The 11,671-nt window shown below is 34.6% G+C and overlaps 2 protein-coding genes across 2 annotated transcripts in view; one reads left to right on the top strand and one right to left on the bottom strand.

Annotated features, from left to right (window-relative positions):
* Window positions 1-11,671, bottom strand: part of LOC133190328 (uncharacterized) — a 292,684-nt gene that overhangs the window by 35,861 nt on the left and 245,152 nt on the right. The window lies entirely within an intron of this gene.
* Window positions 166-9,672, top strand: LOC133190327 (biogenesis of lysosome-related organelles complex 1 subunit 2-like). The gene is made up of 5 exons (XM_061325887.1): window positions 166-220; window positions 3,163-3,279; window positions 3,367-3,486; window positions 8,204-8,308; window positions 9,527-9,672. The coding sequence occupies exons 1-5, from the start codon at window positions 190-192 to the stop codon at window positions 9,556-9,558; spliced, it is 405 nt and encodes a 134-aa protein (XP_061181871.1). The 5' UTR covers window positions 166-189; the 3' UTR covers window positions 9,559-9,672.

The raw sequence follows: 11,671 nt of genomic DNA, 5'->3' as shown, positions 1-11,671 counted from the left end.
TATAGTCAATTCTACCACAAGATAGTTTTCACAGTTTCATGCATGAAACTTTGTCATGTCTTAAATAAGATTGACATTAAATGAATATAAAAGAAATTTCAAGAGTTCATAATATTTCATTTTGGTCGGTACAAATACATCTACTACTTTAATACGACATTTTTTGGGAAGAACTAATTAAAATCTAAGATGGCAGACGAGCAAACGAAAGAAGAAAAAGGTTAATTTATAATTATTTAAAAGCAAAAGTTTTCCATCAATATGCTGTCATATGTTATATTTTAGTGTTTTTTTTAAATCTAAATCAAAATGATTACTCCCATTTTCCTACAAATATTCATTGATTCATATCGGAAACCCACAACGCCAGGATATATTCAAATTGTCAAGGATATATGTACCTTATTGATATGTAAAAAAAAAAAAAAAAAAAAAAAAATTTGGACCCGGATTGATGGTTTAATTTTTAAGTCGGTAGGTTCTTGTTGGAATTTTTAGGTCACCTATGTTAATCAGGAGACTTATTGCTATCTATTTTATGCATTGTCTTGTTGCTGCTTTTCATTAATTCTGCAGACATACTGATCAAACACGTCTCTATTGAATGACTGAGAACATCTAACTAAGAATGCTAAAAGATACAGGCAAACAAATCAATGGAATGTTTGGTCGTTAGTTCACCTTAGCCAAAAGCTCAAGTGAGCTTTTCTGATAAAATTTCTCCATTGTCTCAACCTATCTGTCATCATTGCCATTTAGAATTTTTATGAAATTCTTTGAGAATGATATTACTCCTGCAGTTTTGGTCCAATTTCAATATAATTTAGTACACAAGTAGACTACACGTAAATATATAACTCTGTTTATTGGTTTGTTATTAGTTCACCTGAGCTGAAAGCTCAAGTGAGCTTTTCTGATCACCCGTTGTCCGTCCATCTGTCTGTCCGTCTCCATCCGTCTGTAAACTTTTCACATTTTCAACTTCTTTCAAGAACCACTGGGCCAATTCCAACCAAAGTTGGTACAAAGCATCCTTGGGTAAAGGGGAAGCTAAATTGTTAAAATGAAGGACCAAGTCCCCTAGTTAGAATAATCTAACTGTGTCTGGGGACAGGCCCTCACCACAGTTAGAATGCCTCCCATATGCTCGTAATGTAGCAGAAAATTGCAGAATCGCTCCGAAACGATTTTGGAGAAAATTCATGAAGTTGCATTGAAAATAACAGTCAAATTAATCATAACAAACCTTTTTGAGACTGTAAATACCTTTCATCTAAAATTTTAATCCATATAATGGAAGAATTCAACACTTTTTTCCTCGTTTCAAATTTACACACCATGTTGACATTTGGAACTCTCAGGATTTTTCATAGTAAATGTACTGAGTTAGAGTTATCTCCGTATTTTCTTTGCAACATTGACAATACACGGAACGCATTCTATCGTTAAACTTGGTCCATAGGAAATTAACTGTAGATTCCTAAATATACGCGAGGAATTAATTATTGCGTAATTACGCGAGAAGCACCACTCGCGAAATAAAATTACTCGCTTTTATTTTTATGGTGATTAAATCAATGTAAAATCTCTTCATCAAACGTCCACTCGCGAATTATTGTTCTCGCGATTTGACGTCAAAGAGTCATTTCGCGAATATAAGTACTCGTGAAAAATAAGGAATCTACAGTATCATTTTAACGATAGAACATTCTATCTACAAGTCCCCTTGCAAGGGGGATATAATCTAGAAAAGGCAAAAATAGGGTGGGGTCATTAAAAAATCTTTTTCTCAAGAACCACTGGGCCAGAAAAGCCCAAACTTATGTGGAAGCATCCTAGGATAGTGTAAATTCTAAATTGTTAAAATCGTGATCCCCGGGGGTAGGACGGAAACACAACAGGAAATCCAAATTTTACATTGAAATATACAGGGAAAATCTTCTTCTCAAGAACCACTGGGCCAAAAAAGCTGAAACTTATGTGGAATTATCCTGGGAAAGCATAGGTTCTAAATTGATCAAATCATGAGCCCTTGGGATAGGGTGGGGCCACAATAGGGAATCAAAATTTTACATTGAAATATATAGAAAAATCTTTAAAATCTTTTTCTCAAGAACCACTGGGCCAAAAAAGCTGAAATTTATCTGGAAGCATCCTGGGGTAGTGTAGATTCTAAGTTCTTCAAATCCTGACCCCCTGGGGTAGGGTGGAGCCACAGTAGGTATTACAAGGGGGGACTCTTGTGAAGAACAGCAGGGCCAAAGTAACTCAGATGAGCATTGTGGCCCATGGGCTTCTTGTTTCAATAAACATTCTTGCCATGGTTATTTAATAAGTATTAAAACAGAATTTTTTGTGAAATTTTTCTCCACAGTTTGGTTCAGAAAGAACAGCTTGGCCATTTTGACTCAGTTGAGTTATGTGGCCTTTGGACCTCTTATTTGCCTAACACCCAATTGAGAATAATTTACTCATATTGGAACACCAATTGCCAGTGGAATGCTGGCAATTTGACCTGCACTCAACATTTATGGCCATTGATTAACAAATCTTTTTTGTGCTTACATCTACTGCAACTATACATTCTCATCCAATTTGTAAGGACTGACAAATCTATGGGAATTGGCACATATAATTAAAAAACAGTCTAACAGTTAAGTTACATTCTTATTATAATGTTTTTAGGGGAAAAGAATTAAAAAAAAAATCAAAGCACTAAAGTACCAAAAATGACTTTGTCTAGAATTATCTCTTTTAATCAATGATTTTTACATAATACTAGTAAAAAACTTTTCAGTTTTCCAGTTCTGTTCCTTGAGTTATTGAATTAAGAATAATAACTTGAGTTATTTTGTTCTTAATTTCGACCAACCAAGTTTTACATTCAGACAGGCTAAAGTTTGATGTCACTAAAATTACCCAAAGTGCAAGTGATTCTGAAATGTGCTAAATGAAATCTACGCTAACTAGTTGAAAAATCAATTTCAGCTAAATATTGTAAACACCAAATATAATACATTTTCAGTTTTATGAATTATTTAATTTACTTATTTCTAGCTTCACTCAAGTACATATACATCACACTGTTGCAACAGTAATTTATGAAATGATATTGCAAGAATTTTATAATAATCTCCATGTAAGTTTACATTCTGTTGTCAGAAAAAGTAGAAGTTGAAGTAGCTGAGGAGGTGAAGGAGCCCCCACCCCCTGATGTAGTACAGCTTTGTCGTGAAACATTCCAAAAGTCAGCTGAGTATCTGCATGGAGAACTCGAAGGTACCATACACAACTGTGTCACATATCTTAGTTTTCTAGAAAGTGTACAATTGTCTTTTTTGAATTTTTTTGTTGTTGACATTTTAGGAACAATTGAAGACTACAAGCTCCTGGAAACACTGAATAGAATCACAATTACAAAATACACTGATATGAAAGAATTTACGGAAAACATCAGTAAAGGACTTCAAGATCTCAATGAGAAATGTAAGTCATTGAATTAAGAGAATTGACTCTTCTTATTCAGAACAGCTTACTGCCTTACTTGTGTATCAATGTTTTAAAACTCATCCTATATATTTTTATCTTTTTTAGCTCACCTGAGCTGAAAGCTCAAGTGAGCTTTTCTGATCACCCATTGTCCGTCGTCCGTCTGCCCGTCCGTCTGTAAACTTTTCACATTTTCGACTTCTTCTCAAGAACCACTGGGCCAATTTTAACTAAACTTGGTACAAAGCATCCTTGGGTAAAGGGGAGTTTAAATTGTTAAAATGAAGGGCCAAGTCCTGTTCAAAGGGGAGATAATCAAGAAAATACAAAAATTGGGTGGGGTCATTAAAAAATCTTCTTCTCAAGAACCACTGGGCCAAAAAAGCTGAAACTTATGTGGAATTATCCTGGGGTAGTGTAGATTCTAAATTGTTCAAATCATGACCCCTGGGGGTAGGGCGGGGCCACAATAGGGAATCCAAGTTTTACATTGAAATATGTAGTAAAAATCTTCTTCTCAAGAACCACTGGGCCAGAGAAGCTGAAACTTATGTGGAAGCATCCTTGGGTAGTGTAGATTCTAAATTGTTCAAATCATGACCCCCGGGGGTAGGGTGGGGCCACAATAAGGAATCCAAGTTTTACATTGAAATATATAGTAAAAATCTTTAAAAATCTTCTTCTCAAGAACCACTGGGCCAGAAAAGCTGAAACTTATGTGGAAGCATCCTGGGGTAGTGTAGATTCTAAATTGTTCAAATCATGAGCCCCGGGGGTAGGGTGGGGCCACAATAAGGAATCCAAGTTTTACATTGAAATATGTAGTAAAAATCTTCTTCTCAAGAACCACTGGGCCAGAAAAGCTGAAACTAATGTGGAAACATTCTTGGGTAGTGTAGATTCTAAATTGTTCAAATCATGACCCCCTGGGTTAGGGCGGGGCCACAATAAGGAATCCAAGTTTTACATTGAAATATGTAGTAAAAATCTTCTTCTCAAGAACCACTGGGCCAGAGAAGCTGAAACTTATGTGGAAGCATCCTTGGGTAGTGTAGATTCTAAATTGTTCAAATCATGACCCCCGGGGGTAGGGTGGGGCCACAATAAGGAATCCAAGTTTTACATTGAAATATATAGTAAAAATCTTTAAAAATCTTCTTCTCAAGAACCACTGGGCCAGAAAAGCTGAAACTTATGTGGAAGCATCCTGGGGTAGTGTAGATTCTAAATTGTTCAAATCATGAGCCCCGGGGGTAGGGTGGGGCCACAATAAGGAATCCAAGTTTTACATTGAAATATGTAGTAAAAATCTTCTTCTCAAGAACCACTAGGCCAGAAAAGCTGAAACTAATGTGGAAACATTCTTGGGTAGTGTAGATTCTAAATTGTTCAAATCATGACCCTCGGGGGTAGGGGGGCCACAATAAGTACTATGAGGGGGGGGGGGGAGAGAAATCAGGTGAAAAACAGCAAGGCCAAAGTTACTCAGGTGAGCGCTGTAGCCCATTGGCCTCTTGTTTAGGACGAAGTATTAAAAGCAATTGTATAATGTCCTCAATTTTTTCTTCCATAAAGGAAGACTTATATGATAATTAAAATGAAAGACAGAAAATTTTCAAAAAGCCCTGGGTATAATGGGTTTCATTATTAGCTATGATGAAAAGTATAGTTCACCATGCAAATAATTTTCTTTTCAACAAGAGCAGAAAATTTTTAAGGATTTCCTAAGTTGATTTTTATTCATCAAGTTATATGCCTTTAACCACTCTCCACTTATTAGTAAGAAGTCAGAAAGTTGAGTGAACTTGAGATGTTGGTAATTTTTCTCCATATATATGGCACATCTACTCAGGACAGCTATAGTGTTTAGGTCACTTGATCTGAAAGCTCAGATAAACTTTTCCAATTACATTTTTTCTGGCATCTGTCTGTCTGTCTGGCTAGCTGTCAGTCCATCTAAACTTTTCACATTTTCAACTTCTTCTACAGAACCACTGTGCCAATTTCAACCAAACTTGTCACAAAGCACCCTTGGGTGAAGGAGATTCAAATTTTCTCAAATGAAGGAAAATGCCATCTTGAAAGGGGAGATAATCAAGAAATGTCAAAAATAGGGAGGGTGTATAGGGTGGGTGTCTTAAAAAATCATCTGACAAAGAACCACTAACCAGGAAAACAAAACTTATGTGAAAGCTTCTTGACATAGTGTAGATTAAAGTTTGTTTATATACCCCCAGGAGGTGGGTTGGGGCTACAAAAGATCAAAGTTCAACATGGAAATATAGAAGAAAAAATCTTCTTAAGAAAAGCAGAGCCATGATAAGTGATATTAATTTGCAAGCATCCTCAGGTAGTGTTGATCCAAGTTCATTCAAATCATGGCACCAGGGGGGTTGGGTGGGGCCACAATAGGAGATCCTAATTTTACATGTAGGATTTTTAGCTTACCTTGACGAAGTCAAAATGAGCTTTATATACTACACCCCTAGCATTAACGTAGGCATACAGGTTTAAGTTTTTTGGGCAAGTCCATTCCCAAATAACTATAAGCCCTAACTGGACCAAACTTGCATGGATGATGTATCTATGGATGAACACTACCAGACTTGCTAAGGATGCTGGATCTGCCCTACATTTTCCAGATGAGTGACCAGGATAAAGTTTTTGGAGCTGGTCCATTCCCAAGTAACTATAAGCCCTTGAGTCTACTTAAACCAAACTTGCTGGATATTGATCTGGGGAATGCACAGTAGTCATATAAATGAACTTGAATGACTATACATATAGTAGTTATATAGATGAACTTCTGACACTTAAATATTTGAATTGTATTTTTAGTAATATTTTAGTTTTTTTCAGCCATTGCGATTCACTGATAGATCGATACTACTGCCCATTTTTGGACAGTTTGGCATAATTTTGAATTATTGTTATGTGTATTTTTGTCTCTCTATCCAACTACTTTGTAAAAGGGTCATAATTTTATGTACATGGAAAAGGATGACTGCACTTAACGCCTGTTTTTGGGTCTTTTTCGGTTGCTTCTGTTGCTTTTATATCTATGCTTTTATATCTTATTCCATTTTTGTATGTTTATGAAAGAATCCTGTCAATTTGGAACCAAATTTAAATCTTAAAATGATTTTAGACTGTGAAACAATAAAATGATTCAATGTTTTTTGTCCTCACTGCTTTCCAAATATAGAGAATTTACACTTACCTGCCCTTGATTGAACATTAGATATGCATGAGAGGTGGAGCTAACATTGTAAGAACATGAAGAATGGGTCTAAAATTAGACTTGATAAATAATAATAACATGTTTGGAAAAAAGAACATGATCACTCTTTCCAATCTCCCTCTCCATTCTGTATGGCACAAATACACTTATGACAAAGGTTTCAAAACGAAATTAACAATATACACTGTAAGCACGTCAATGTAGTTAAAGCAGATTTTATATCTATGCCAGATGACTTAACGTGTTCGAATACAATGTCCTAGTTAGCACAAAACATGCTACCTTACAAGTCACGTGACGGAATTTAGTATTCACAAAGTTACCTGAGGTAAGAAATCACATGGTGAATTATAATATTCAACATGTCACAATCCTTGGTTACAACACAGAGAGCGAATGTAAGAAGAAGCAGTTTTTTTCTCTTTTGAACCATGAGCGCATGTTTGTCTATTAATCTCCTTTTGACACATTATTATTTATGCAAATATACAACTACTGTTAAATGTAGAACAATAGACAAACATGCGCTGACTATGTATAAAGTCAGTAAAAAAGTGGGCGTTCTCATTATCGAATGGAGATTGAAGAAATTGTGATGACCTCTGCCTTTGAAAACAGATTTGAACTTCATAAATACACACTTTTATTAAATGTAATTACATAAAGTTGTAGATTGGATGTTGACCATCCTTGCAATGAAAGAAAAATGCTTGTTTTGAAAGTTTATTTTGTCGCAAATTTCACATGTCCTTAAGTGCAGTCATCCTTTCTTGAAGGTCACACTAGTAAAATAACTTATTTATTACTTGCACCTTGACATAGAGCTATGGTCATTTAATCAATGTCATATTACCTGGGATTTGCAGCATAAAATGTTTTGGCTTAACTGAAGAAAGAGATTGAATATAATCAGCTGTGTCATGATCCATAATCATTTTGGTCACTGGAATAATGCTTATGTCATATTGCAAAGGTCACATGTGATTTGGAATCTAACAATCCTGTCTAGGCTCTCATGTAATAATGCAGAACATGTTCCCATATATGATGGATGGGTGTGACATTATTCAGACTCTATGACACTGCTTAATATTAATAGGTATATACATGTATGTACCATTTTTGTTTAAACAATAACATCACTTGGTAAGTATATTGCCACAAACAATAACAGGGTTTCCCTAAGAATTGAAATAGAAGGGGACATTTAAAAAGTAGAAGGGGATCTGGGGTTCCTCCCCTAATGGATTATTTAGAAGGAATACTAAAATAACCAGGGGATTACATCATTATAGGCGGGGAAATTCCCCAGCCCCCGGGTCTTAGGGACAACCCTACAATACACTCGGTTATTAAATACCTAGTGGCTACTTAGATTGAAGTACATTCATGACTCTTACTTTCACAACACTGTCAGTGTATATAATGTAAGTAGTATAGAATTGGTGATAGGTGGGCTACATTGTTTTTCAGATAGTAACCTTCAACCTTTCTTGGAGCAAATCAATCAGATTGATGAGAATGTGACAGCACTAGAGCAAGCAGCATACAAACTAGATAACTATTCCAAGAGGCTAGGTTTGTACTTAAATCTACTTTGGTATCTTGAACATTGATATCTCGAATATCATGGATATGTTGAAGTTATTTGGAAGTCCCAACCACTTATTCTTTAAGGATTTGACCCTCAATATCTCAAATCCTCGGACATCGTTTTTTGACCAAGATAATTATCGTATATACTCGTCTATTGAGCTTAAATTAGAGGGATTGACCCACTAAAATACCAATCTTGTTATAACTCGCGTATAAGTCGGATAAAGAGATTGGACCAAAGTTTAACTCCCAAAATTCGACTTATAGGCAAGTATATACGGTATTATGGCTTAATGAGAAAAATTTCACATTCTTTTATGATGACATACTGTAGCTGGGTTTGATTTTTATACCCATTCTCTTTGTGTTTATTCAAATTTTATAAAGCTTACAAGCTTATATCATCACCAAGTGTTAAAAAACCAGAAAGAATTGCTTAAATGTCCATATTGAAAATGTAGCACCTACCAAATTTCCATAATAGTATTACGTGTACTTAATATATGGTGTATTTCACTGTTGACAAGCACCTCTTTTTTCTATATCATTCTCTGAACCTTCTATACGAGTTTTATGACTACCATTATCAGGGTTAGAAACTCCCTAAAATTACAACTCGCAAATAATTGTGAGTACCAAGAAAGTGAACTCTCAATTTTATAAGACTACTCGCAATTTTCATATAAAGTTAAATTTATATAAATTAAATACATTTAAATTAAGGAAAAAGTAACTACTGTACAATACACAAAATACAGCTACAGTGTGACTTTTATTTAAATTACTGATTTAAATCAAAGGCATTGTGTTCTGTCCTATTATATAATTTTGCTACAGTTTCAATGCAAAAAAAATCAACTCGCAAGTTTTTGCGAGTTACCTAATTTTTAACTCGCAATTGGGGAATTCTAACTCATGTTTTGCGAGTTGTATATAGTGAATTTCGAACCCTGCATTATGCACTTTGAATCCTGATCCTTTGTTATGGCAGGTACAACAAATTACTCTCAAATTTTAATGACTGGTATTGTAGGCCTATTAAAGAATTTCTCAGTGGACTTTCCTTTGCTGTTGTGGACTAAATCAGAACCTTATTGCAGTTACCATCCCTACTGTTGCTACCATATTCACGTATACAATTATACTTATTAAACTTCTAATACTTTAATCTTACTTCATTTGATTTTTTTTTTATTTCAGAGAGTAAATTTAAAGCCTTGGAAAAGAGATAAGCCAGTACACAAATTTAAACATTTTGAATAATAAGTGCAATAATTTTCTTTGAACCAGTTTGGTTGTTTATTGATTGTTGTTATTATTGTATATATATATTTTTAAATAAATGTAACCCATGTCACTTTTTATTGTGGTTTCAATTTGTATTACAAGGTGATTATGGCTAGACAAAGGTTTGATGTGAATGCCTTGGAACTTCTTTACAATATTTGAAAATGCATACCGGTACAAGCTTGCATTAATTTGAAAAAAAAAAGACATGTTGCTTTGGTCCAGTTGTGGAGTTTTCATCTCTGCTGGTTAGAGACCAGAATAGCTTATGTGATAGCAAGGTGGCCATCCATCCGTCTATAATTTTTTTTCTTTTTCTAAAAGCTACTCCTCTTACAGTTTTAGTTCAATTTCACTAATACTTAGTACACACGTGCACTAAACAAAGATACATAACTCTTTGTTTTGGTTTTTGATTTAGACGAACAGTGTTGCCATGGTTACTAAAAAATGAAAATTTCTTTGAAATTCTTTCAGAAACACTCCTCCTCCTACAGTTTTGGTCCAATTCAATAAGACTTGGTACACAAATATACGGTAGTAAGATACATAATTCTGTATATCTATTTAATTCTGTATATCTCTATTTAATTTCAACAAACAAGTTTCAGTCTCGTTAGAGATTTCTGGGGGTTTTTTTATCCCATGTTAAGAGTTACCTGAAGTGAATTCTAATAATACATGTATTTTCTTTCCCCAAAAGGGAGGCATACCGTAAACATTCTGAACAAGAAGTCTGTGAGCCAATGCTCACTAGTAATACCCCTGCTTTGATGTGAATGTACACAAGTTCAGTTAGGGACAGACACAAGGATGAACAAGAAGTTGACATCAGATTCATACAAAAATGAATCCCACCATATTGCAGGCTTAAACAAAGAGTGTGCTAAAATTTCAAGCATCTGCAGTCAGTAGTCAGTAAACTGCGACTAAAATTTGTTCTGTATGGTACGGACAGACGCACATATGAACAGGAAGTTGACATCGGATGCGTATAAAAATGATTCCCAAAATATGGCATGCCTAAACAAAGGATGTGCTAAAATTCCAAGCATCTGCAATCAGTAGTTGCTGAGAAAATTGCGACCAAAATTTGTTATGTATGGTACGGACAGACACACAGATAAACAGGAAGTTGACGATCGGATTCATACAAAAATGAATCCCACCATATGGCATGCCTCAACAAAGTGTGTGCTAAAATTTCAAGCATCTGTGATGAGTAGTTGTTGAGAAAACTGTGACGAAAATTTTGTTACCGACAGACAGGCAGCTAGACACAATCTGCGAGAGTATCAAGAATAATTCTTGAACTTTTAAGAAAAGTTCATGAAATATATTCTTGAATCTGCTCATGAATTATTCATGAAGATCCTATGAAGTTAAAATTGGACACTCATGATTTCATGAATTTTATTCATGAAAACCAAGTTCAAGAATATTCAAGAATTGTGGGTTGTTCATGAATTACTTACTACTCTTGAAAATTCATGAACTTCCTTATAGAATTCATGAAATCATAGTGTCCTGTGAATTTTAGCTTCATTAGATCTTTCATGAACATTTCAGGAACTTTTTAAGAATATTATTCTTGAATTACGTAATTTGACAGAAGGCCAAATTGGCAAAACCACTGTGAGTACCCTCAAAATACATGTACATAAACATTCTATTTAAATATTTGATAATATATAAATAATGACTACAATATTCTAAACTAAATGCTATGTGTTAAATTCATTGAATTTATAAATGTATACAGCTTTTAGCCAACACACTCTTAAACAATTACATGTACAGCCTGGATCAGTTTCAGAATCTTAAACAACGCTTGTGTTCTTCTTATGGCAGGTTCAAGTAAGTCAGATGCCTGTGGTGCATTTGTTATCCCTGTCAACTTTGCTTCTTGACTACCAAAAATGAATTTTTCTCTATGGGTGTCTGCTGGATCACTCACTAATTCATCCAAAATTGAAATCCATCCTTTAAATCATGACATGGTTTTTTTTCTAGCTCTTTTACAATAGGCCTTTTTTTCATTTCACTCTCCCTGAAATT

Source organism: Saccostrea echinata, unplaced genomic scaffold (assembly GCF_033153115.1).
Source record: "Saccostrea echinata isolate AGI-Se365-2 ecotype Australia unplaced genomic scaffold, CSIRO_AGI_Sech_v1 ptg000022l, whole genome shotgun sequence".
In the NCBI taxonomy this organism is placed as follows: Eukaryota; Metazoa; Mollusca; class Bivalvia; order Ostreida; family Ostreidae; genus Saccostrea; species Saccostrea echinata.
Note: the sequence above shows the minus strand (reverse complement) of the source record. Positions and strands in the feature narration are given on the sequence as shown.